General features: G+C 36.7%; 12 protein-coding genes, 11 long non-coding RNA genes and 1 other non-coding gene across 24 annotated transcripts; 14 read left to right on the top strand and 10 right to left on the bottom strand.

Annotated features, from left to right (window-relative positions):
• Nucleotides 1–18: 18 nt before the first annotated feature.
• Nucleotides 19–292, top strand: SPOM_SPNCRNA.3267. Its single transcript, NR_192634.1, has one exon. It is a non-coding gene; the product is annotated as a non-coding RNA (long non-coding RNA).
• A 413-nt stretch (nt 293–705) lies between these two features.
• On the bottom strand, nt 706–1,566 carry SPOM_SPAC1B2.06 (uncharacterized protein). Its single transcript, NM_001356080.2, has one exon. It carries the CDS (start codon nt 1,451–1,453, stop codon nt 1,199–1,201), a length of 255 nt encoding a protein of 84 aa, NP_001343111.1. The 5' UTR covers nt 1,454–1,566; the 3' UTR covers nt 706–1,198.
• Nucleotides 1,567–1,758: 192 nt separating this feature from the next.
• On the top strand, nt 1,759–3,971 carry elo2 (putative GNS1/SUR4 family protein). The gene is made up of 2 exons (NM_001019359.3): nt 1,759–1,824; nt 1,868–3,971. The coding sequence occupies exons 1-2, from the start codon at nt 1,772–1,774 to the stop codon at nt 2,796–2,798; spliced, it is 984 nt and encodes a 327-aa protein (NP_593930.2). The 5' UTR covers nt 1,759–1,771; the 3' UTR covers nt 2,799–3,971.
• A 74-nt stretch (nt 3,972–4,045) lies between these two features.
• On the bottom strand, nt 4,046–4,363 carry SPOM_SPNCRNA.3266. Its single transcript, NR_192633.1, has one exon. It is a non-coding gene; the product is annotated as a non-coding RNA (long non-coding RNA).
• Nucleotides 4,228–5,907, top strand: ugo1 (transport protein Ugo1). Its single transcript, NM_001019358.3, has one exon. The coding sequence runs from the start codon at nt 4,429–4,431 to the stop codon at nt 5,692–5,694; it is 1,266 nt and encodes a 421-aa protein (NP_593929.1). The 5' UTR covers nt 4,228–4,428; the 3' UTR covers nt 5,695–5,907.
• A 75-nt stretch (nt 5,908–5,982) lies between these two features.
• On the bottom strand, nt 5,983–10,312 carry crm1 (karyopherin/importin beta family nuclear export signal receptor Crm1). The gene is made up of 2 exons (NM_001356079.2): nt 10,115–10,312; nt 5,983–9,848 (listed from the first exon to the last, which is right to left on the bottom strand). The coding sequence occupies exon 2, from the start codon at nt 9,726–9,728 to the stop codon at nt 6,492–6,494; it is 3,237 nt and encodes a 1,078-aa protein (NP_001342911.1). The 5' UTR covers nt 9,729–9,848; nt 10,115–10,312; the 3' UTR covers nt 5,983–6,491.
• On the top strand, nt 8,692–8,898 carry SPOM_SPNCRNA.3265. Its single transcript, NR_192632.1, has one exon. It is a non-coding gene; the product is annotated as a non-coding RNA (long non-coding RNA).
• SPOM_SPNCRNA.3264 lies at nt 9,504–9,803 on the top strand. The gene has a single exon (NR_192631.1). It is a non-coding gene; the product is annotated as a non-coding RNA (long non-coding RNA).
• Nucleotides 10,194–10,692, top strand: SPOM_SPNCRNA.3263. Its single transcript, NR_192630.1, has one exon. It is a non-coding gene; the product is annotated as a non-coding RNA (long non-coding RNA).
• A 169-nt stretch (nt 10,693–10,861) lies between these two features.
• On the bottom strand, nt 10,862–11,198 carry SPOM_SPNCRNA.3262. Its single transcript, NR_192629.1, has one exon. It is a non-coding gene; the product is annotated as a non-coding RNA (long non-coding RNA).
• Nucleotides 11,199–11,377: 179 nt separating this feature from the next.
• SPOM_SPATRNALEU.02 lies at nt 11,378–11,475 on the top strand. Its single transcript is given in 2 exon segments — nt 11,378–11,415; nt 11,432–11,475. It is a non-coding gene; the product is annotated as a tRNA-Leu (tRNA).
• Nucleotides 11,476–11,967: 492 nt separating this feature from the next.
• SPOM_SPNCRNA.3261 lies at nt 11,968–12,224 on the bottom strand. The gene has a single exon (NR_192628.1). It is a non-coding gene; the product is annotated as a non-coding RNA (long non-coding RNA).
• On the top strand, nt 12,173–13,659 carry SPOM_SPAC1805.16C (purine nucleoside phosphorylase). Its single transcript, NM_001019356.3, has one exon. It carries the CDS (start codon nt 12,336–12,338, stop codon nt 13,281–13,283), a length of 948 nt encoding a protein of 315 aa, NP_593927.1. The 5' UTR covers nt 12,173–12,335; the 3' UTR covers nt 13,284–13,659.
• On the bottom strand, nt 12,331–13,898 carry SPOM_SPNCRNA.3260. The gene has a single exon (NR_192627.1). It is a non-coding gene; the product is annotated as a non-coding RNA (long non-coding RNA).
• On the top strand, nt 13,830–16,365 carry pub2 (HECT-type ubiquitin-protein ligase E3 Pub2). Its single transcript, NM_001019355.2, has 4 exons — nt 13,830–14,183; nt 14,241–14,374; nt 14,470–16,072; nt 16,114–16,365. Exons 1-4 carry the CDS (start codon nt 14,005–14,007, stop codon nt 16,211–16,213), a joined length of 2,016 nt encoding a protein of 671 aa, NP_593926.1. The 5' UTR covers nt 13,830–14,004; the 3' UTR covers nt 16,214–16,365.
• Nucleotides 14,573–16,258, bottom strand: SPOM_SPNCRNA.3259. Its single transcript, NR_192626.1, has one exon. It is a non-coding gene; the product is annotated as a non-coding RNA (long non-coding RNA).
• On the bottom strand, nt 16,288–18,280 carry SPOM_SPAC1805.14 (uncharacterized protein). The gene has a single exon (NM_001019354.3). The coding sequence runs from the start codon at nt 17,765–17,767 to the stop codon at nt 16,409–16,411; it is 1,359 nt and encodes a 452-aa protein (NP_593925.1). The 5' UTR covers nt 17,768–18,280; the 3' UTR covers nt 16,288–16,408.
• SPOM_SPNCRNA.3258 lies at nt 16,875–17,137 on the top strand. The gene has a single exon (NR_192625.1). It is a non-coding gene; the product is annotated as a non-coding RNA (long non-coding RNA).
• Nucleotides 17,304–17,538, top strand: SPOM_SPNCRNA.3257. The gene has a single exon (NR_192624.1). It is a non-coding gene; the product is annotated as a non-coding RNA (long non-coding RNA).
• Nucleotides 18,281–18,482: 202 nt separating the features above from the next.
• On the bottom strand, nt 18,483–19,335 carry rpl14 (60S ribosomal protein eL14). Its single transcript, NM_001019353.3, has 2 exons — nt 19,191–19,335; nt 18,483–18,946 (listed from the first exon to the last, which is right to left on the bottom strand). Exons 1-2 carry the CDS (start codon nt 19,296–19,298, stop codon nt 18,650–18,652), a joined length of 405 nt encoding a protein of 134 aa, NP_593924.1. The 5' UTR covers nt 19,299–19,335; the 3' UTR covers nt 18,483–18,649.
• On the bottom strand, nt 19,304–23,124 carry SPOM_SPAC1805.10 (uncharacterized protein). Its single transcript, NM_001019350.3, has one exon. It carries the CDS (start codon nt 22,991–22,993, stop codon nt 21,410–21,412), a length of 1,584 nt encoding a protein of 527 aa, NP_593921.1. The 5' UTR covers nt 22,994–23,124; the 3' UTR covers nt 19,304–21,409.
• Nucleotides 19,461–20,179, top strand: ubi2 (ubiquitin-60S ribosomal protein L40 fusion protein). Its single transcript, NM_001019352.3, has one exon. The coding sequence runs from the start codon at nt 19,512–19,514 to the stop codon at nt 19,896–19,898; it is 387 nt and encodes a 128-aa protein (NP_593923.1). The 5' UTR covers nt 19,461–19,511; the 3' UTR covers nt 19,899–20,179.
• rps2602 (40S ribosomal protein eS26) lies at nt 20,752–21,397 on the top strand. Its single transcript, NM_001019351.3, has 2 exons — nt 20,752–20,883; nt 20,984–21,397. The coding sequence occupies exons 1-2, from the start codon at nt 20,760–20,762 to the stop codon at nt 21,217–21,219; spliced, it is 360 nt and encodes a 119-aa protein (NP_593922.1). The 5' UTR covers nt 20,752–20,759; the 3' UTR covers nt 21,220–21,397.
• Nucleotides 22,986–24,124, top strand: fmt1 (methionyl-tRNA formyltransferase Fmt1). Its single transcript, NM_001019349.3, has one exon. The coding sequence runs from the start codon at nt 23,015–23,017 to the stop codon at nt 24,035–24,037; it is 1,023 nt and encodes a 340-aa protein (NP_593920.1). The 5' UTR covers nt 22,986–23,014; the 3' UTR covers nt 24,038–24,124.
• The last annotated feature ends 35 nt before the right edge of the window (nt 24,125–24,159 follow it).

Here is a 24,159-nt window from a genome sequence, read left to right as displayed (position 1 = left end):
AAAAAAGCTATTCAGTTATATTAGAAGTAGGATGAAGAAAACCTAATGACTGTAATTTTATATAAATATGTTTTGCACTTGGTTGTGAGTAATCTGTACAGATCGATTATTGAGAGCCGTGTTTAAATGAAGATTTACGGCTCACAGACTAAGGGCATTCCATGTTATTGTAGCTTCTAAAGGTCTACTGCTATGAAATGATTTTCTTAGTTTTAAAGTATTTACTTGTTATGTAGAGTATTAGTTCGACATGGAATTTTCAAGCAAGCTCAATTAAACTGGAGTGTTTATACAAGACAGCTGTTTCATTAATTAGAGAAATATGACTTTTACTATGCTGTAGAATGAAAATTCTCATCTGTTTTATATTTAGCGGAAGACATTTTGCTGATAGATATTCATTTAAATAGTTATGTCAGAGATACAAATTCAAGTGAATTGAAACTCATGTTGGAGTTTTAGATGTACTTTCTATAGGCAGGTCTATTCGAAGGATTAAGCATTCTAGCTCCACTAATACTCTAGGAGTACCAAATGGAAGGAAAACATAATCCGAAAAAAAGTTCAATGAGAGATGTCGAAGGGCTACTCAATCAATTTTTGAAGCCATCGGTGATTGGTGAAGTGAATACTTTTCTTTTCACTTGTAATTGACTGCTACAAAAAAATTGTTGGACAATCTAACCTTTTTTATTAAGAGTGTGGATAACGTACGAAATTTTTAATATTCATATGCATTTTTTTTATTAACTTATCTCTTTTTCATATTACTTCTTTTTTCTAAAATTGCTTGGCTTTTGAATGTTTATGTCACCATCAATCTCACTCACTAGTAAGATTTTCTAATATCTACCAAAATTTATGGGAATCTTGAAAAACTGACTTTTAAAATTTCCATTCTTCAATAAACACTTTTACTAAAGCATCAGTTCAGCTACCCTTGTAAATGCCCAACCCATCTCTTTTCCGTCTTTTGTTTACTTTTGGGAATGCGTTACTTATCTGAGTAGCATGTGCTTTTTGTGGTAAAATTGGTTCAATTTAATTGGTAAAAAAAATAAAAAAATAACAATGTCACTTGGTTGGGCCAGTATAGGTAACGTAAATTTGTTGAACCGGAAAACGGAATGGAAAACAAAGTATGAAGAACTGAGGCAGTTGCAGGTATTTGTTTTGCAAATGTTAATAAATGAATTTTTTAAAGACATACTTTCACGGAAGGTGGAAAATTGAGAATCCACCTTTCGCCATTGATCTTATGATGAGGACCAATCGTGAAAACTAGTAGTCTATAATCGATCAAAATAATTGCGCACACACGTATCGTACAGCAGATGCTTTGCACGATCGCACATAGTCGTGCGAAAAAATAAGAAGAATAAGAAGAGCTTTTTGTAAAAGTTAGGAGTTCAGAGGGCTCCAAGATTTCACATTTTGGATGTGCTTTGGGCATCCATGGGTCAATACGTTTGTTTGACGATTGAGTAGAATGTAACTTGTTTGTTTACTTGCAGTGATTAGTTTTTTTTTGTGACCTGCCTTTCTTCAGTTCCATCGGAACGGACTAGTAAAAAAAAAAAAAAAAGAGGATGGCAAGATGCCGGGAAGGGCTGGTTATGTCAAATTATACACATATGGGATTTAAAATTTAGAAATTATAATTTTTAGAATATTTTAAAAAATATTTTAAAATTCAAACTCAAATATTTATTGTGTACATGTGTTGATTTCCTTGTCTTCTCAGCGGAGAATGGATCTAACCGGAGCACACATGTTGAAAATTCACCGACCCAGCATTGACCATCCATTTGGAGTGGACCTATGGTAAGCAAAGCGTAATTATGCATTAAAACTAACTTTGGAATAGGCATTTGTTTGAGCAACTGAGCATCAAAACTATAGGATGGAATCCCTCTGAATTTGAGTACATCCCGGGTAAAACTCCCATGTCTCAGTGGTCGAGCGTAATTGTATCCATTACCGCTTACTATGTTATCATTTTGAGTGGTCGAGCGATCATGACAAATCGCAAACCTTTGAAACAACGTCGTCTTTTTCAACTTCACAACTTCATTTTGACTATCATCAGTGGAGCTTTGCTTGCTTTGTTGGTAGAAGAGGTTTTTCGCAACTACATGCGTAACGGTCTCTTCTACTGCGTTTGCGATTCTCGTCATTTTACGCAGAGATTGGTTACCTTGTACTACCTCAATTACTTGACCAAGTACTTGGAGTTGATGGATACGGTGTTCTTGTTTTTGAAGAAGAAACCCCTTGCCTTTCTCCATTGCTACCACCATGGTATTACGGCTCTCTTGTGCTTTACTCAACTTCTCGGTCGCACCTCCGTCCAGTGGGGTGTTATTGGCTTGAACTTGTACGTTCATGTTATCATGTACAGTTACTACTTCCTTGCTGCTTGCGGCCGTAGAGTTTGGTGGAAGCAATGGGTTACCCGTGTTCAAATCATTCAGTTCGTCCTTGATCTCATCCTCTGCTACTTTGGTACCTACTCCCACATTGCTTTCCGTTACTTCCCTTGGCTTCCCCATGTCGGTGATTGTTCTGGTTCTCTCTTTGCCGCCTTCTTTGGTTGCGGTGTTCTTTCGTCCTATTTATTCCTCTTCATTGGTTTTTACATTAATACCTACATCAAGCGCGGTGCCAAAAAAAATCAAAGGAAAGCCGCCGGTAAGGCAGATAACACCTCTGTTGCTGCCGCTGCTGGCTCTGAAGCTTTAGCCGCTACCACTGCTACTAATGCTTCTCCCTTTTCTGCTCGCTCAAGGAAACTCTAATGGAGAGGAATGTGTACGGCGTGCAGACCCTTGTTTAGCTTTCTTTTGTATTTTCAAACTTTCTTAAGCGTAGTCCAATTTCATGGTACCGTCGTCATCTTTTTCACAAGGAAAAAAACTCAAAAGACGATACTTTGGGATTGAAATTGGAAAATATCATTTTTTCCAGCCATCTAAAAGTTCCTTGCTTTTGGTTTTTTTTATTTTACTCTTATGCACGGCTCTTCTAGGGTCGTCATTTCTTCTTTCTTTTTTACTTTCAGTTTTTTTTCTTTAAAAATTTAGATGGCGGATTTATTTCTTTGCTTGAAACGGTGGGAATGCATGGGTTTCAGCGTATGTCTGCTTCTGTTTAATATTTCTCTAATTCCTGAGACATAAATTGCAATTGGTTTATGGGGTGCTTTTTATCTTAATTTAGTTATTGCAAGCATCGATTTGTTACCCGTATGTCTATGGTCTTAATAGTATTTAAGACATCCTTTTAAAGAAAAATAGAAAGCGGGTTAAAATAGTCGTTTGCTTCTTTATGTGCCTTCGTTCTTCATTTCCCTTTTCTTTTGTGTATATTGGGTGACATTTCGACATCTTCAAGTTTCTGCGTTCTCTCTTTCTATTTACCATTCGATAATTAGGGATGCGTCGCGTTTCGAGTTCTTTTCCTTTCTGCCAAATATTTCCATTCTTTTTAACATCTTTTGTCTAGTTCGTGTGGTTTGCGTCTAGTTCAAAGTAATAATTTCTTGTTTCTAAAACAACCCCAATCTACTTGAACAAAAGTTAGTAAAGTTTGGACGGATATTTCAAGCTCGATGGAACGCTCCTTTTTCTACGTGTTCCTTTTTTCCTAACTTTCTACAAAGTTTTCTCATATTCTTTTACTTGTGAGTTTGATAGGCATTTACCTTAATGTACATATTATTATCGTCTATCATGTATTAATTGCTCGCGTAAACTTTGGTTTGTTGTTTCAGTGGATCAGAATGAGTTGAATGGCATTTGAAGGATGATCATTATATAAATATAGATATATATACTTATGTATGTGCTTTCAACAACTATTTGTGCATGTATTGAACCGACTTTGTATGGTCGTTTTTGAAGTGTTTTAGTTTTAAATTCTTGCTTTTAGTCATTGTGGAGATATAAGATTTGCATTTTTGTGTTTGACAATTTGAATTGAAATGTAAGTATAAAACATTTATTATTGGATTGTACGTCCAGTTATTGATTTTCATTTTCAAAGCAGGCGCACAGCAAACTTAACTGTTTGTTCTTGAGTTGTTACCAATTTTCATTAAGATAATTTAGTAGATTTTTTAATAATGTCTAGTGATTGTCGTAATAATATTTTGCAGAATTTGGTGTATAGTAACTTTTGGGTCCATTGCTTTCTGTGCGTATCATACCTTCAAGTTGGTGATACCTTACTATAAGCCATCACACTTTGGTACCAAAAAGTTTGTTAATTTACCAGAATTCAAAGGATTGATGAAGGTTAACGACTTCTTTTATTAATTTTTTATCCAAAGCTAAGCAATTTTTGAAATTATTTGCAGTTAAATCTATATATTGAATCATTCGTAAACGAGTTTGGAGAACTCATTTTGGAAAAGAGCAAGCATACAGCATGAATCCATACAGACCATATGTCGTGGTTAACAATGTTGAGCCTACTTTTTCGATAACTCCAGAACCAACGTTTGAGACGCAACCGACCATAAGCAAGAGTGAGATTTTTGAGACACTCAGAAGTATTCTAGTGACCAAATATTTAACGACGTTTTTTGTACAGCCATTGGAAGTAGCAAAAACTGTCTGTCAAGTAGAAGAATATTTACCAAAACGAACTAAAATTGAGCGTGATGGGAAACAAACAAAGGAGCCTTATGATGAGGATATTCCCGATGGCACAGAACAGGAAGGTCTCAGTGATGATGAACACGAAATCTATGCTTACTTTGAAACACCTACCACAGAAAAGGCAGTAACAGAACAGCTAGCTGAGAAACTTTGCGTCGATGCGTCTGGCTATGTAACTGATCCTTCGAATCTCATCGAGAGAAGCTATACAATTCATTCGAAAAGATTTTCGATTAAAAGTATCATTAGTGAGCTATGGGAGAAAGAAGGAGCTAGGGGTTTATGGAAAGGTCATACAATCAGCTTTTTGCATAACTTACTTTATTCCGGCCTACAGTCCTGGCTTTCGGCAACATTATCTGGAGCTCTCGCAATAGCAGATCCAAACATTATTTCACCTATAGATTCTGTTCGGCCTCTTCTTTCCCTTTTCATCAAATCCATTACTTCTGCGATCTCTGCTCTTATTCTATCTCCCCTTGATATTGCCAGAACAAAAATAATTCTTTTCCCCATTTCCTCATCTTCCTATTTGTCTTCAGCTTCTGAAACTTCTGGCAATTCGCATAAAAAATTTAAACCTCTTACTATCAGACAATGCTTGAAAGCATTGCCTTTTTACTGCCCTTCATCGTTAATTTTACCCACAGTTTGTTATGTCAGCTTACCACCATTTGTTTCGAGTGTGCTTCCACTAACATTCCGCAACTTTTTGGGCTCATCTCCTACACTTGATGCAATGGTTGGCTTGGGCACTTCAGCCGTTCAATTTCTTCTCAAATGCCCTTTAGAAATGGTACTTCGAAGAGCACAAGCCCAGTATGAATGCAACCTTCCACCCCAAACTATCGTTCCCGTAGGCAAATACACTGGTATCGTCGGTACCATATGGTGTCTTTTAAGCGAAGAAGATCCGGGTAAATTTGGAATAGAAGGTTTGTATCGTGGATGGCGAGTGGGTATTTGGGGAATGTCGAGTACCTTAGCATTGAACTACATCTCCTCTAATTTGCGTGAAGAAGTTGAATTTTAGTATTCAGGTTTTGGGTCTGATTGTCTGTTTATTAGACAAAGTCAGAAGAGACGAAAGTTCACATGGTAAATTACGGAATTCTCAAAAAGGTTTTAGTTAGGTGATGTTTTGTAATTTGGAATTTTTTTTATTCCAAATTACTACACGAATAGTCATATTTGTAGTTGTAAGTTTGATTTATGTTTAATGTTTTCGTTTTTCTTTCTTACCGTATTCTCTAACGGAATAGTAGTAGCTACATAATTTATTAAAGGTAATAATACATTTTCTAGAAGCAAAAACGTAGTTATGTGAAAATACGTTGGTGTTTCCTTTAGCAAGGTTGCATAACGCCAGCATTCAATAAAAAGGACTTCAACGTCGCATTGAGATCTCTTACACGAGACTTCATAGTGTTATTCAAGTATAGCTGCTCGTTCAATTTATAAACAGTATAAAAAATGAGGCAACCCAAATCCTTACAATGCTTTAATTTTCTAATTTACAACACTGCACGGAAAGTTGAATCTCTAAAGACTTTATGCTTTTTTATTACTTTTTTATATAGTTTGAATTGCAATCAATAACAACTGGCGCCATCATTTTGCTATCTAACACGTTGAATTACGGGCCATGTCATGTCAAAAACCCTTCTTGCTTTTCAAAAAAAAAAAAAAGAAAAAAAAGGAATTAAGTAAACTTCTCAAGTAACAGGGATAAATAACATCCACAATTAAGTCAATAGTAAAAGATACCAAATATATAATTCCTTTCATATTTTAAAGTTCTAAGCTTAAATACGTTTTTGCTGAAGAATATCATAGTTCTTCCTCCTCCATAGTAGGCATATCGACAGGTTTGATCATACCAGGAACAGTCATAGCTTTCTCCAGTTGGGCTTTTTGTTGAGCAGCCAACTCTTGTTCTTTCTCCTCCAAGTAAAGTTCAGCGTTATCCCCGCCGAATTCTTTCAATTGAATTAAAAAGTCACGTAAAGCAAGTTTAAATTTGATGCTGTCCTGATTAAGAGCTAGCACTGTCTGTACAAATTCTTGGATTTGGATAGGTTGAAGATGGGGGAAAGCTGTGACTAGTAGATTCATGATATACTGTCTTAAAAATAATTGATTGTTCATTTCCTGGGGGAATTGAGAAGGATCGTAGAGAGGTACAGTAATCTGGTTTGATTCAACCAGATAGAAAAGCCGAGCCAAAATTAAGCTTTGAAGCTTAAAGCCAGATTTGTGATCAGAGTCAGTCAAAACATACAATATATCTTGTAGTAAGCTAATATAATAAGTTTGGAAAAATGCATTTGAAACATCAGGTCCCATACTCGCCATGTTATTAATAAGTTCAAGTAAGATGTTAAGTCCGGTTTCTTGAATGTCGCGACTAACATGCTTAAAGGACCATACAATACTATTGATCACTAGTTTGAATTGTGGTGCCGGGATGTTGAGCAAAGCGGGGAAACAATTCAAGTTAATGGCGCGTAAAAGTTGAAAAAATGCTGCACGATGTTCGGGGTATTCCGAAAAATCTTTACTAATCATTTCAAGGGTGCATCCAAAAACAGCATCAAGAACAAGAGGAATCTTATCAGTAAGGAGTTCGCTAAGTTGATTGACAATGGTGGTTATCAAATTAAGAACTTCGGCATCACGAGCGTCAGGAACATTTTGTAAATAATCAAGCAACACTGCTTCGAAAAGCGCAGGAATGAGAGTATTTCCGACCAACTCCAAATCTTCCGCTCGACTTATATAAGCATCTACTAATTTCAAAATTTCTTTTTTGATAGTTCGTAATCCCCTGACGTGGGGAGTTTTGGTAGCAATATTTCCTTGGGCAGCAACCACTTCTGATATTAAACCGCTAACAGCCTTGTAAAGACCAAGCATATCTACATAATTTTTAGCAATTTGAGGATAGAAACCGGAACCAATAGAAGTACATGCAGCAACGTTTGTCTTTAGAACATTTGCTAATATTTTAACGGTCTGAGGGTCCCCTAAAACTTGAGCGTTTTGTGCAGCCTGAGCGACAATATTTTCCCAGGCCTGATTGGGTAACGCCATAAGGTCAAAAATGAGACGTTCTTGAAGATGTTTTTGAGGTTGAGCAGAAATCATATAACCGCACGCCTCATAAAAAGTATGAGTCTGTTGAGGAGTTAAATCTTCAGTCGTCTTGGCCAAGTTACGAATAATTTCGTTGATAAACGGCTCCGTTTCTCCCAGTTGTTGAGCAACAAAATGGCGACGACATTTTTGAGCAATCTTAATGAATGTATCACAAGCCATATCCTGAACACCTTCATGATATTCGTGCATAAACTCAAATAGCTTATTGACGACGGTCTTGAGAAATTTCCAATGAGCTTTTAAAAAGCGAGGATATTGACCTACAACGTACATAATGTTAGAGGCAACAACAGCCTTATTATCTTTGCCACGTTTCATTTCACAAAGGCCCAATAAATCTTTAATCACGTTAACAAGAAAGCGCTTTTCCATTTCTTCATTCATAGCACCGGATATTGAGCCGATTGCCCAACAAAGAGTATTCAAATTTTGCCAAGACCATTCTGTACCAACAACAATACGTGCAAGTTTTTCAGTCATAACGATTTCAGTATCAACCACGTCCAAGTGAGTGAGGTACACAAGAACCTCACGCATAGATTTATAAAGGGTAATTGTATCCGTCTCTTTAACAAATTCACGAACAATTTCACCTTCGTCATTTTCGACGATGAGGACTTCTTCGGGCTTGACCATGTTTTCAATCATAACCAATCGAAGAGTTGAAAGTATATCTTTATAGATATGTTTCCTTAAAGGAAGATTGGCTAACATATTAGGATTAGAAGAAATGAGAGATGTAGGACTAGAAAGATTAAGTAATGGATTCATTTCAGACATGGGGATTTGCTGCATTTCTTCATAAAGCTGAGCTACTAATTTTGACCAATATTCCAGGCAGATCTTGAAAATTTCTCGCTCGTTAATTCGCGAGATATTAAGAAGGTAGGAATGAGCATTAAGAAGGACTTCTTGATTTTCAGGATTTTCTAATGGTCGAAGATGAGAGCTAAAGAAAGCGCAAAGGAAGAGAGCCAAATTTTGGATAAAGTCTTGCTCGTTTGTGCTACTTTCTTCATAAGCCTCACGAAAATCAGTTTGTAAAGGAAGCATAGAATTAACAGAGGTCATCACAAGGTTAAACATTGTAACAAATTTATCGTTGTACTGAGGTTGAGAAGTAAGACTAGCTATTTCGGTAAGACATTCAATGGTAACGTTTCTAAAATCAGGAACATTTAGGAATCGATTTGTAATTAACTCAACAATGTTTGTTTCAAATATATAGCCAAGGGGTATCCAATTCAAAAATCGGAGAAGTGTTCCCAAGGTAGCCTTGATTAGGCTAGGTTTTTGCGCACGTTCGAGAATTTGTGAGCATAGTTGAAAAATCTCGGCGAATTCGCCACACATTTGGTTTTTTAAATTTTTGGTTTTGAGCTGAGTCATTTGCTCAGCTGAGTAATCAAAAATTTCTTCACTCAGAAGACGAAGGACTATCATGTTATTTTCACAAAGTGAAAGGTTTGTTTTACTGGCTTGGACAATTTCCGGGATGAAGTTGGGCCAATTATGAGGCCATTCTTGTTTAAGAATCTGAACGAGAGTGAGGTCCAATTTATTAAGAAAAGTTTTTTGTTGTTGCAGGACAGTTTCGTCTGACGAGTTCTTTATCATAACAGCAACAATATAATTGCGAATTCCCAATCGCTGCTCCTTGGGAAGCATTTTCCAACGAGTGGTGATAAGCTTGTCAAGGACGGAAAGAGCGATATATTTAGTTTGGGGATATTCTGATTTTTCCAAGATGGAGTAAGCCTGCGACCATGCATCTGGATGTGCCTGAAATTGGGTCAGGACTTGTTGAGCCTGTTGTTGCTCTGCACCGACACCTTGGTAAAAGGTTTGGACAACACGATCCAAAAGGGCAACGTCTAATTCGCGATCGAATGCCAGGATGCCCTCCATATTTACAAATCAAAAAGCAAAAAATGTAAATTGATGGTTGGCAACGTATTGAACAAATGTCTTAAGTAAAAAGAAAAGGATAATTACCTCAACCTTATGCGATTGTATATGTATAAAGGACTTCAGCAATCAAGTTAGAAATTTGAAAAAAAAAATAAAAAAAAGTAGAAGAAAAATTAATTTTATCGAATAGAAACAAAATAATATAAATTTTTAATCTCCTACTTGCTGATTAATTACTCCTCCCTTGCAAAAATAATAGAGAAAAAACAATAATTAACTCAAACAAGAGATCGAAGAACAGGAAATCGAAAGATAACAAGATCCTTCCTAAAAGAAGACCAAGGAAAATAACACGTATCTACACGAGCGTTCAAAGTGCTTACCTCCTTACTATAAATAAAAACCAAATAAATATTCCAAATTCTCTTGTTTATAACGAAATTCCTCGTCCCAAGAGATGCTTCACGCGATAGAAATTTGTCTTGTACTCAATGGAAACAAGAGAATGAAAGAATGTATACAGTTAAAGGCTACTGCCTAACGTCCCAGGGTAGAAATGCAAAAGAACAAGTGTTGTGTTGGAGGTAAAAGGTGTGGCCGCAAGGCTGGCAAAGAAACACGAAGAAGAATAGCAAGCATGCAGCGTATCCAATCGTTTTGCGTTATCTATTTTAAGGAAATTTAACAACGTGATTATAGGCAGAAATTGATGGGAATGAAGTAAACATAAAATGGAACGAGAATGATGGCGATAAAACTGAGTGTATCAGCAGATTGCAATTTTTTAAAAAAATGGTATTAGTTTTGAAACAAAATTTACTTCCTCCGGTAAGACGTTCGGTCGTTTCCGTGAATGGGAGAAATGCGGTAAGAATTTGATCGTAACGTCCGCGTTTAAACCAGAAATAAATGTGTCGTACGTGGATTTTTCTGTTTGTTTGTTTTGAAGTATTTAGCAAAGACAGGTCATTTGAAAAACATCAATTTATTTTTTTAAATTTTTTTATTATGAATTATTAGGTATTTTATGGTTTAATTATCAATTTACAAGTCAACGAGTAAATCAAAACAGAAGGAAAGTTTATCATTCAGTAAATTAAAAATTGTTATGAATTTAAAAAAATTGAATTACAGCTAGAATCATGTTTCCAAATTATTTTAACCAAGTTTATGGAACATCGGCACGAAATAATATACTTATTACTAAAGATTTGCCATTTCATTGTGCTTTAGTAATTCGCCTTTTTTGCTTTAACTCCTATAGCCACACAACAAAGATGTTGCTTATGTAAATAAAGGCGACTTTCCGTATGAAATGCTTCGCGGTTACAGCCACAATTCTATATGGAAATAGAAAAGAATGAAAATTGAATTAAACTGATCATGTTCGTTATTAACTCGCAGTTACCCGACATTTAGTGTGTTAAATAAAGAAAAGGGAAGGAAAAAAAAATCATTAAACCAAATATTGACCTTTGGAGTTGGCATGGCTCTCAAGGTATAAAAAATCCAATGCATTTTTTTTAACTAATTTATACGATTTTAGTCAGGTTGTGTACATATACTCTAATAAACCCAGACAATTTACAGTACACGCAACTATTTTTATAGATATATACCTCTATTTAATTAGTTTGTACAATTAAGCGGCTATGCCCGAGTGGTCTAAGGGGGCAGATTTAAGAGGCTTCTGCCTTGATCCCTGCTGTTGTAAAACGCGAGAGTTCGAACCTCTCTGGCCGCATTATATTTTACATTTTTAAATGTAAAATTAACGTGTTTTTGATTTACAGTTGAACTAAATTTTTTTCAAATTTGTTGAACATTTTGCTTTTGTTTATTCTTTTTTTTTCTTCTTTTTCATTATTCTTATCTGCAACATTTCCTTATCAAGCACGAAGAAAATTTGAATTGATAGGCGCTTTCATCCGACCAGCACTGTCCTAAATATCGCATTTGTTTGCCAAAGCCCGTATATAAATTATGTATTTCGGTGACTTTTTGTAATACCGGTTTCTGCTTTTCTGTGATATGTTGAAGTAATAACATTTGTAGAAGTATTTATATAGACCATTTCTTACTTAATTCCCTGTAACAATTGTTGGATTCAATTCTGTGTTTTCCAATTACTCTGTTCTCACGGCTAATATTAATTTTATTACACATATATTCAGCAAAAAACAAAAACAAAACAAAATTAAATTAAGCATAGCATCAAGTGTGTGCCAAAAAATCGTCGTTTTCTATTTATTTTTTACTATTTTGTTTTGATATTCTATAAAGGTCAATTGCCAAGATACTCCCAGCTCTTCGTCTTTGCTTGCACATTATTCAAAACTCTGTGCATTCTATTGTTTGTATTTCAGTTAGTATTGTTATTGCTATCGATTTTCCCATCTAATTTTCAAAACAAATTAACACTGATTCTATCGGCCCTATTTACCCACCACTGCATATTTTTAAAATTCCTTAAATTCTTTTTCCTGGCTACTAATACGCCTAATAAATATTAAAGATAAAGAATTCCCTTTTAGATATTAGTTCTTGCTTTCTTTTTTTATACAAAATTTCTGTTTTTTTTTTCGAAACTCTTCTGTAACAACAATGACTGCTACATCTTTTCTTCACCAGGCAAAACAGCAACCCCATCATACTGAACCTTACATTAAAGCGCTTGAGGCTCGTGAATACATCATTGAACAAGTCCCCGAAGAGCTTTCCAAGCCCAAAGTTGCCATCATTTGCGGTAGCGGTTTGGGCACATTAGCCTCTGGATTGTCGGCTCCAGTTTATGAAGTTCCTTATGAAGATATTCCTCACTTTCATGTTTCCCATGTTCCAGGTCACGCATCCAAATTGTACTTTGCCTTTTTGGGCGAGAAACGCGTTCCCACTATGATTTTGGCTGGTCGTTACCACTCTTATGAGGGATATCCTATAGAAGCTACCACGTTTCCTGTTCGTCTTATGAAAGTCATGGGCGTTGAAGTCATGGTTGTTACCAACGCAGCTGGCGGCTTGAATCAAGGTTTCAAAGTTGGTGATTTGATGATTCTTAAAGATCACATCAATTTTCCTGGCCTCGCGGGCATGAACCCTCTCAGAGGCCCTAATGCACACGAATTTGGTGTACGTTTCCCCCCATTATCGGATGCTTATGATTTAGAATTACGAAAATTGGTTTACGATGCTGCCAAGGCTCACAAGGTTAGCCGTACAATTCACGAAGGTTGTTATGCATTTGTATCTGGTCCGTGTTTTGAGACTCGCGCTGAAAGTCGAATGCTTGCTCTTATGGGAGCTGATTGTGTCGGCATGTCTACGGTTCCCGAAGTAGTCGTTGCGCGTCATTGTGGTATTCGTGTTCTTGCCATTTCTTTGGTTACCAACAACGTTGTTGTTGAAGAGAGCCCCTCTGCCAAAGACTTAGTGGAGGTTGATTCGAATGTCATGTCTAAGGGTGCTGCAAATCACTTGGAGGTTTTGGAAGTTGGTATCGCTGCCGCGGCCGATGTTCGTACCATGGTGGAGACGATTGTCAATTTTATTTAATCACTCCTCTTTGACAATCTTTTTTATCCAGAATAAAAATTTCCTTTATCTGTTATACATCCTTTTAAGCTATTTTATTTATCTAACGTAGGATATATATCCTAGTCATTTCGCTTATTTTGATGTCTGTAAATTAGATGTTTTGTTGCCATTCAATATCTTTTCCAAAATATCCTTTTACTCATCAATAACCGTTTCTTGCTTTCTTTAAACGAACTCACTAGACAATATTTCCTAAATGTCGTTTGTGTTATTTTCCAAACACCAATTAGGAAATATTTGTTTTTAGTATACAAAGTTCCCTGGTCACCTCTAGACTTATTTTTTTATAGTTAATGATACATTTCGCTTCAAATTTCTTAAATTATTAATTTAGAGTCATATTGCCTTAAAACTTTTTGATAATAAACCTGTTGCTTTCTTATTGTAACGATATCCTTCTACCACTATCGCAATACCCTTTCAAAAAAATAACGCGGTCCAAAAACATTTCGCTAATCAAATTTATGGTAGTTTACCAATCTCTCTTGGATCCGTAATTGTTTCATCTTTTTCCACCATATTATTGAAAGCAAGTTTTCTTCGAATTGCTCGCAAAATTCAGTCCTTTTTTTACATTTTATGTATTAAGATTTGGTCTTGCATTAAGAAGATTAAAAGACCAATTAATATAACCTGCATTCGAAGGAATTGGTTTTCTTGGGTATAAAACACTCTATGAATGGAAAATATTCGCTTTGAAGTCCAATTGACAATCCTTCACGTGGAAGGATTATGGAAGAATGGGCTTTTACGATCTTTAAAGCCTTACCTGCTTATTAGTGTCGATGATGACCAGTTTATCAAGACGAATGTTGCTAGTGGCACACTTCGTCTTTCATGGGGCTTTACTCAAAAATTGTAAGCTATAATTACTTTTAAAAATTCCCTTTGTTTCTAATGATTTATTTCTTTTAGAACTGTGTCTCCTCAAAGCATAATACTTTTACAATTGTTCGACGAAAAACAAAAAAATGAAACATCTGATGGATTTGTCGGTTTGGGGGCAGCAGTGGTAAATTCGTTCCTGCCTTTTAATAACCCAAAGGATGGTAAGTTTTTTTTTTTTGCTATAAGCTAGTTTTTCTATGATTTATTATGCTTGCCAGTTTGTTTACTTACATGAACTAATTCTTTTTTCTAAAAGACTACAAAACACGTATTACTTTAAGATCTCCATCAGGATCTTATCGAGGCTCCGTAGTTTGTTTATTTAAACGGTCTAAGTTTTTACCAGAAGAACTTCCTGCTGATAAATCGCAAATTTGTACCGACATTATTGATGATGCTAGTGGATGCGCTTGGGAAACAAGAATTGATGAGTTTGGGCATGTTTATTATTTAAAATCTCCTCAGCTATCGGTGATATCAGCCATTTCTCATGAGAAGCTTGAAAATTTGACTCCTAAACAGCTGAAAGAAGTTTTTTCTCAGTTTCTTTTTAATAATCAATCGAAATCTTCTTTAAAAATTAATCTGGAATACAAAGTAATCAAACATTTATTGGAACACTACCCTTTGGCTTTGTCTGTTCGCCAGCAAGTGGCCGTCGAAAAGGGACCGCTTCCAGCCGGGTGGGAGATGCGTTTAAGTGAAGACTATCATGTTTATTTTGTGGATCATTCTACTAAAACGACTACATGGAGTGATCCCAGAGATAATGTTGTGGCTTCTGACAGCGTGTCTGAAAATACAGATTCAATCCAACAAATCAACGATGAATATCAAAGAAAAATCGCTTACATGTATGACCGGCCTGAAATGGCCGTTAATGATGCTCAACTTCAGCTAAAGGTTAGCAGAGCCACTACATTTGAAGACGCGTACGATATAATATCAAAGTTATCCGTTAGCGATATGAAAAAGAAGCTCCTAATTCGATTCCGTAATGAAGACGGTTTGGATTATGGAGGGGTTTCTAGGGAGTTCTTTTATATTTTGTCTCATGCAATATTCAATCCTGGGTATTCCTTGTTTGAATATGCTACAGACGATAACTATGGTCTTCAAATTAGCCCCTTATCTTCTGTGAATCCAGATTTTCGTTCCTACTTTCGGTTTGTTGGCAGAGTTATGGGATTGGCTATATATCATCGTCGATATTTGGATGTTCAATTTGTATTACCTTTTTATAAACGGATCCTCCAAAAGCCATTGTGCCTCGAGGACGTAAAGGATGTTGATGAAGTTTATTATGAAAGCTTGAAATGGATTAAGAACAATGATGTTGATGAATCTCTGTGCCTAAACTTTAGCGTTGAGGAAAACCGATTTGGTGAATCTGTGACGGTCGATTTAATTCCAAATGGCCGTAATATTGCAGTCAATAATCAGAATAAAATGAATTATCTTAAAGCTCTTACGGAGCATAAACTTGTCACCAGTACTGAAGAGCAATTTAATGCTTTGAAAGGTGGATTGAATGAATTAATACCTGATTCGGTTTTGCAAATATTTAATGAAAACGAACTTGATACATTACTTAACGGAAAAAGGGATATCGACGTTCAAGATTGGAAGCGTTTTACAGACTATAGGTCTTATACTGAGACTGATGACATTGTAATTTGGTTTTGGGAGCTACTGAGTGAGTGGTCTCCGGAAAAAAAGGCGAAGCTTCTGCAATTTGCTACTGGTACCTCCAGGCTTCCTTTATCCGGGTTCAAGGACATGCATGGTAGTGATGGCCCACGAAAGTTTACAATCGAGAAAGTAGGGCATATCTCTCAGCTTCCAAAAGCTCATACTTGGTATGTTAAAATTTTTTAAGTACTGTTACTAATTTGAACAGCTTCAATCGTTTAGATATTCCGCCTTATAATTCCAAAGAAGAACTAGAACAAAAACTCACAATTGCTATTCAAGAAACTGCAGGATTTGGTACGGAGTAAAGGGGGTGTGTATTAATGGGGACGTGGTGTAGAGGAAATGTACAATTTTACTTAATTATTTCTTTGAATGCTTTTGCGAATATTTGTAAAATAGTTTTTTATTAAACGAACGTTGTTTATGTAATCAATAATATGTTTTGCTAAACTAATAAGTTACACAATAAAGAATTAAACTAGATCAAACAAAGTGTGCTTTTATCTTTTTTTTCTCAAGGGAATCATTGATCTTGAATTGCCAGATGCTTGTTTTTCGGAGATGTCAAAGTCAACGTTAGTGTCTGTCAAACTACAATCTCCCGATTGGCCATTTTCCAAAATCTCTGATAATTTTCGTTTTGTAGATCGTAGATTAGAGGTGGCTACAGTTTTCGTAGTCTCCAAAAATGAGACGAACTGTGAGGCATCTGCTACCTGTTCCTGCAAACTGTTGTCGTCTACATCGTTTGTAGGCTCGTTAGCGTTTTCTGCCGATACAAATGAATGCAATAAATGTGAATCAACCGTGTCATCATGGTGGTCCGTAGAATGGTTGGTATGTCTTTGGGAGAGATTTTTGAGACGAGCAAATGTATCGTCAAGATCAGTGTACGATTCATCGGTTTCCGCGGTTTCCATGTTGTAATGTAATAAACCATTTTTAATTCCATTACCTTCCACAATAAAAGGAGCTAAAGAAGCGTTTGATACAAGCGAAGGATGGTCAGGCTTGCCCGAATGCTGGTGGTTAAATTTTGATATCTCTGAAAGATCACAGAAATGATGATCTAACAAATCTATATGATCTTCCGTATAGTCACTGTTTTCATAATTGAGATGAACTTCTGGAGCATTGGTTTGGATTTCTGAAGCAAAATTATCTTCAGGCTCCACCGTCGAATAGCCCGGTGCCGAACCCTGCATTAAGTTAACATCATGATTAAACTGTGAATCTTTGGGTTCGACAAATTCTTCAGTTATGGAAGCGGGAGAAGCATAATTGACAAATGTGTTATCTTGATTGAAAGAAAATGATTCACCAAGTTGAGATTCTGATTTATTTTCATTAGACAAATCTTCTTCCTCTTCACTAATAGCTTCATCACTTTCAATTTCAATCATTTGTTGGCAACCATCACCGTTGAAATCGTCTTCCAATCCAAAATCATGCTCCGAAACTTGATAATCATCTACCTCAGGATTCTCAATTTCAACATCGCCGTCACCGTCACCGTCAGACGAAAGCAGGTATTCAAATCGCTCAATTTGACCAAAAGTCTCTTCACCTGCCACTTCGCTAGTGTCATCTATAGAAACATCGCTTTCGTGATTGAAGTGAAGCAGTTGATCTCGATATGAAGTTGGAGATTGATTCCAAACATTAACAATTGACATTCGAGAATGCCGCCTCCTTTTTCTGTCAGACGTGCTTTTAATAGGTTTAAGAGTAAACGGAGAGCAACCGTTTTCGTCTGAGGTTTTTTTCATCCCATCAATCCAAGTCATAAAATCATTTACAGAAAACATGTCTAAGCTATTACGACCTTTCCCAGGCGTGAGGGTATTTCTTCGAAACATGATTAACAGGCCAATAAAGATTCAAGTATAAAAATTGATTAAACCAAGAAAAGACGAGAATTAAAAAGATGATTAATGTACACTTGAAAGAAATAAATAGACTAAGTAGTGTGTGGTCGAGGATTTTTTTTTTAAATTAATAAAAATGAAACAAGCACCAAATGTCGCCGTTTTTTTAACTTTTTTTGATGGCTTTTGTCTCCAATGGACGTACGTACGTATTTCTCAAAGAAAACAGAATAGATGAGTTGAATGTATTCAAATCCTGCTGTCTTCAAAAATGTTAAATGTACTTAAGTCCAAAAGAGCACAACAAAAGAGGTCGTTCACAGAAAAAGTTTTGGAATTAACCTTCTTGTCCGTCAACGCTCAAGGCAAAAGTCTCAATACGTGTCCAAACCAGTTTAAAAGGAAATTAGAACATAAAAAAAACGAGAAAGCAAGAATTGGAAAACATCAACACGGTAAAGAAGTGCAAAGTTGAGTAAAATTAAAAAGTGGTTGAGAGCAAGTAGGAAACACGAGGCAAACTGCACGCTTACAGAGATAAGTCATTAAAGTTGCTAAAAAAAGATATTTAACGAAGAACACGTTCTTTAAAAACACAATGAAAAATATTCATTAGTAATAGCAAAACACATTTGATTACTGCAACTAAAATGTAAATTTGAGTTGTTTACACCTCTGATTCAGAAAACTGCAAATTTTACACTGAGAAAATGGTAATTGAAATTCAAATTCAAATATTAAAAATAGTACAACTTTAGGGAAACAATTCAATCTTTACAAAAACTACACAGTGATATACGATGTATAGGTAATTAGATACAAAATGGAACCAATTTTATAGATGAGCTGAAATGTTCGATCTAAACACCAAATCTAGGCCTTGAGAGCCTTAGCGACAGCAACGTTAACTTGTTCACGACGTTGCTTCTTAAGGCGCATAACAGCAAAGCGGTCGAAGTCGTTCAATTGGCTACGAACCTTCTTGGCTTCCAATTTCTTGGCCCAAGCAGAAGAGGCCCACTTGTTGCAAACATCTTGAGCCTTCCACTTCTTGGCGACAATGCCGGAACGGGCACCACGAGGAAGCTTCATGACAATGTGAGTAAGAACAACACTGCCGTAGCGGATGACTTGACGAGGGAACTCGGAGCAAGGAGAGTCGATAAGAGCCTAAAAATGTCAGTATGACTGTTTCTACATTTGCTGGTAACATATGAAGTAAAGAAAAGGAGGAGAAAAAAGCAAGCCATAAAATTTTTAAGTGTAATGAAAAATAAAAAAATTTTCTCTATAAAACATTTGATCATGCGTATAAGCTACTTTAAATAACATGAAAAAAGAATTTAAATCTCATATCCCTGTCTACAAGCAATTTTCACGCTCTTGAAAAGTTAACCAGCTTAATCAAACTTACCCTTTTGTGATCAACAATGTCAACGATGACAGCAAGCTTGCCGGTGTATTCACCCTTGGTGACGAGAACGACACGACCAACCTCGACGTAACGCTTGAATCCTTCCATTTTTGATTTTCTGGTGGTGACTTGTTAGGGGAAGAGCAAGTCGTCGTTCATCTATGTTTCCACTAGGTAGGCAATGTGACTGCTTTTTTGGGGAGTGGTCGCAACAAACTCGAGGGTAGTGAGATTGGGTGCAAAATACGGATGGATAAATGACATTTTGTCGAGTGCCAAACACCACATTCCCAAAAGTCGAGTGGCGAAATCGTTGAAAAGATGCAGATTTTTGTCAAGACTTTGACTGGTAAAACTATAACCCTAGAGGTGGAATCCTCTGACACTATTGACAATGTCAAGAGTAAGATTCAGGACAAGGAAGGAATTCCTCCTGATCAACAACGATTGATTTTTGCCGGAAAGCAGTTGGAGGATGGTCGTACTCTTTCTGATTACAATATCCAAAAAGAGTCCACTCTTCACTTGGTTCTCCGTCTTCGTGGTGGTATCATTGAGCCCTCTTTGAAGGCATTGGCTTCCAAGTACAACTGTGAGAAGCAAATCTGCCGTAAATGCTATGCTCGTCTTCCTCCTCGTGCCACTAACTGCCGTAAGAAGAAATGTGGTCATACCAACCAACTCCGTCCTAAGAAGAAGCTTAAGTAAAGCATAATCGTGGCCGTAATCAAGAACAGAAGAACGTGCAAAACCACTCTGGTACTGCAATCTCCTACTACCTAGATAGTGCCTTATCTCTTGAATTATTGGAAAGGCCAAGTTGGATTTTTTCCTCATTTTGTTTAGATTTGATGGTATCTCAGTTGTTCCGTGTATAACTACAACGGCTAGGTGGTATATGGGGACTATACCTGTTTTAAAATGAGTTAATCTAATTATATTGTTCACGTTTTTTTTCAATACTACTTATTTGACAGTATGGTATAGAAGAGCGGACTGCAAAATAGTCGAGGTGAAGAGGCTGCTCACCGTTGTTAAAATTTGTAACCAGTAGTAGTGTGGAGCTTTGAAGGAATACTGTCGTTCTGACAGAGTGCTGTAGGAAAAGCATGTAAATTATAATGCCGCCTGTCTCGTTTTAGTATATGTCTCAGTTAAGCAGTCGCCAAGTCAAAAAATGCACCTTAACTTTCCTAGACACTCCATTCCCCAAGTCATATACAAATATATATGATAGTTGAAGATTCTATTTAGCAATATGTACGTCTTATTTCCTTACGCACATTTCAGCACATAAAGGAGCTAAAGGACCGGATGATGTATCAAAAGTCGTGGTATCTGTATAAGTTCAACTTCATGACTACTTTGCTCCTCTAATTGCCCTCAGCTTCAAACCATCTACGTTTTTTCTTCCCAATATTCTTTATTTACATCTAATCACATAGCGTATCCCAACACCGCACAGTATTTACCTTCTGTTATGTCGATGCTTTGTGTTGACCCAAAAAGCAGTCACATCACAATTTAGCATGATCAGAACGCAGGGTGAAACTTTTCCTCTGCACCACCATGACTCAGAAGAGAAGAAATAACGGACGCAACAAGCACGGCCGTGGACACGTTAAATTCGTTCGCTGCATCAACTGCAGCCGCGCTGTCCCCAAGGACAAAGCCATTAAGCGCTGGACTATCCGTAAGTTCAACTTAAATGATTCACCATCTATAGTTAAATTGATGGGGAATCACTTAAATTATGAAATAGAAACGAAAACAATGAACTGACACATATTTAGGTAACATGGTTGAAACTGCCGCCATTCGTGACTTGTCTGAGGCTTCCGTTTACAGCGAGTACACCATCCCCAAGTTGTACATCAAGTTGCAATATTGTGTCTCTTGCGCTATTCACTCTCGTGTGGTCCGTGTTCGCTCTCGCGAGGGACGTCGTATTCGTACACCTCCTCCCCGTGTACGCTACAACCGCGATGGCAAGAAGGTTAACCCTACTGCCGTTGCCAAAAATTTGTAGATAATGACAACGTAACGTCATTCAAGCTAGTTTCACATACTTTCTTCGTTTTCGTGTACGGAGATTGTTTGTCAGCTGAGAGTTCCTCTTATCTACGTAGTTAGTTTGCCTATATGTTTTTGTTCTATAGGATGAAGCTGGATGGTGGCTGCTGCAATATATTACAAAAATATTTAAACTATTGTGGTAATTAGTCGTATAGTGTAGGTGTGAGATCAAATTGATCAATGAATCGTTGGATCTTTGCTTTTGTGTCATGAAGGCTATTCCAGCGGTTTGTTTTGCTTATTAGTATGTATGTAAAGGTATGCGTAACAGGGACCTTTCGACTGTGAATAGCATTAAAATCTCCTTGCGATCCCTGTTTAGTAAAGCGGCGTGTTGGCGTGTATGTCTGGCTTTGATCTGCCACAGTATCCACGTAGATCCTGGAATTATACTCTTTTTGCTGAAGCGATATCCAGTACCCTCGAGTAATTTTTTGGAGCTGGCAAGAATTGAAACTTTGATTATTGCAAAGGTTCTCAAGATGGTTCCATAAATGGTGGGCATCATTCAAAGGAAAATCAGTATTAACTACGGCAAGGCCAGTTGTACAATTGGCTACAATGTACCAAAACATGTCTAACTCAGTTTCAACTCGTTTTTGTATTTTAAAGTTGAACCCCGTACTTGCCTGGCTGTCAAACACAGATTGGGATAATGGAGCAAGCCCAATAATATAATTGGTAAATGCATTGCTAACTTCCTCTGAAGATGTTTGGCCAAGTTTCCACAGTATGGCTAGTAGCCTTTTATTGCTTTTCTTTTTGAGACAAAAAATCCTCAAGGTCATTTCGCCGACCTCGTTCGTTATTGCAAGATTGCTGTCTGTGTCGGAAAACAAGGTCGTTAATGGTCTATGCGCAATGTTGATATCTGCGCTTTCATTTTCTATTAAATGCTGATAATTGTGAGAACAATAGTAAGAAAGAAGATTACGAAATTCTGGTTTTAAGCGAAGACCTTGTAGGGAAAGCAACCTTGGCTGGCCCGATTTAGTGAATAGTATAAGCGATCCCATGGTTCCGTCTTCTTTTCGTATAACATCATTCATTTTCTTTACTAAAGGGTCATCCAGCGAATGGAGAACAGGTAGCACACTCAGGGATTTCAATAGATACCCACCACATTCCAAAGGTGATAGGACCGAAGTCCACCAGCGGTCGATAATCTCAAAGCTAGATTTTTTTTCAATTTCGTCGAATAAATATGAACCGTGAAATATATTAAATTGTTCCCACAAAGCAGCAACCGTAGTAACCAGCACACTTGTTTTTGGACACGGCTTCATGACAGATAGAAATATTGATGGGGTTAATGAAAGAGTGTTTTTTTCGTCATTATTCATTAAAACATTGCAAGAGTGTAGCTCGCGACATCCTTCAGGTCGCTTGATAAGAACCTTTTGAACAGTTGCAGTATCAACTTGTAGACAATCATAACTCTCAAGCAAAGAAAAGGGTGAGTTTTTAGGTGCAGAGGAAGTAGTGGATTTAGAATCGGTCGGCTGTTCTTTTAAGATATCTTTAGTTTCAACAGAAAACCCGTACATCCCATGAAATAAAGCAATTTGATTTTTGAGAGCTTCTAATTCAGGATTGTTAGCAGCCATTTCATCTTTATTAAGGATTGGTTGTTTATTTCCCATCAACTCGGACTGGTACATCCATAACATTTCAATCACTCCATCGGGCGTACATCGGTGAATGCAGAAGTGTTCCACTAGCACCATTCTGCAACAAAATTTATAAGGATGGCTCCTAAAATCCCATTGAACGTTATTTTTTTAGGTACAGATGAATTTTCAATTCCAATTCTACGCAAATTAATAGGTTGTGTTCAACGTGTGCGCGTGGTTAGTGCAGGAGGAAAGAGACAATCGAGAAGAGGTGAAATACCCCTCCCACCTGCAGCAATGGAGGCAAATGCGAACGGTTTGGAATACATAAAACTACAAGATGGATGGAAAAACTTCCATATGAGACCTGATGATCAGCTTGCAATTACGGCTAGCTTTGGAAGGTTTGTGCCTTTTAAAATTTTGAATCAACTGCCATATGGGGGGATAAATATACATCCATCCTTACTTCCAAAATATCGTGGAGCAGGCCCTGTTTATTCTACTATATTAAATGGTGACCGTCTGGCCGGTGTGACAATCCAAACAATGGATTCAAAGCAGTTCGATAAGGGGAAATCATTAGCTCAAGCGTACCTTAAATTAAATGGGAAAGAAACATATACACTATTGACAAAGATTTTGAGTTTAGGAGCTGCCGGCATGTTAGAACATGTCCTTTTACAATCACTCTATTTACCAAATTGCCAAACAAATACCGTAGCTCCTCAAATACATGGGCGGATTACAGATACAGGAGGCCTACAACTAATTTCAAAAGAAACATTTCCATCATTTCAAGAAAGTTGGGCTAAAAAAATTACACCTGAAGATGCTCATGTTAATTTTGAAAGCATGAACACGCAACAAATATACAACATGAGCAGAGCTTTTAATCACGTATGGTGCATTTTAAATAACAAAAAAGTTTTTTTGTACGACGTTCATCCGTTGCACTCAACATCAGCAGAAGATTGGATTCACATGAAGCCAGGAGAGTTTGCCCTCTTGGAGAAAAATCTTCTGTTGGTGAAGACATTAGACCATGTAATGGTTATAAAAGGAGGAATTCGACTATCTGCTAGAAAAATAGTTGATCCTGTCGAATGGGGGAAAACATTTAATAGTGGACGAGGGGGTCGATTCCAATATGTGTAAATGATTTAAACGGTAAATAATAAAAAATTGATAACTTAATGCTTTAATTTAAATATTAATTTCCTTTTTTATTCGATTGGCTAACGTCAATATCCTTTAAAGCGCTAATGTAAATTCTAATA

This window comes from Schizosaccharomyces pombe, assembly GCF_000002945.2.
Source record: "Schizosaccharomyces pombe strain 972h- genome assembly, chromosome: I".
Lineage (NCBI taxonomy): Eukaryota > Fungi > Ascomycota > Schizosaccharomycetes > Schizosaccharomycetales > Schizosaccharomycetaceae > Schizosaccharomyces > Schizosaccharomyces pombe.
This window is presented reverse-complemented; position numbering and strand designations above follow the sequence as displayed.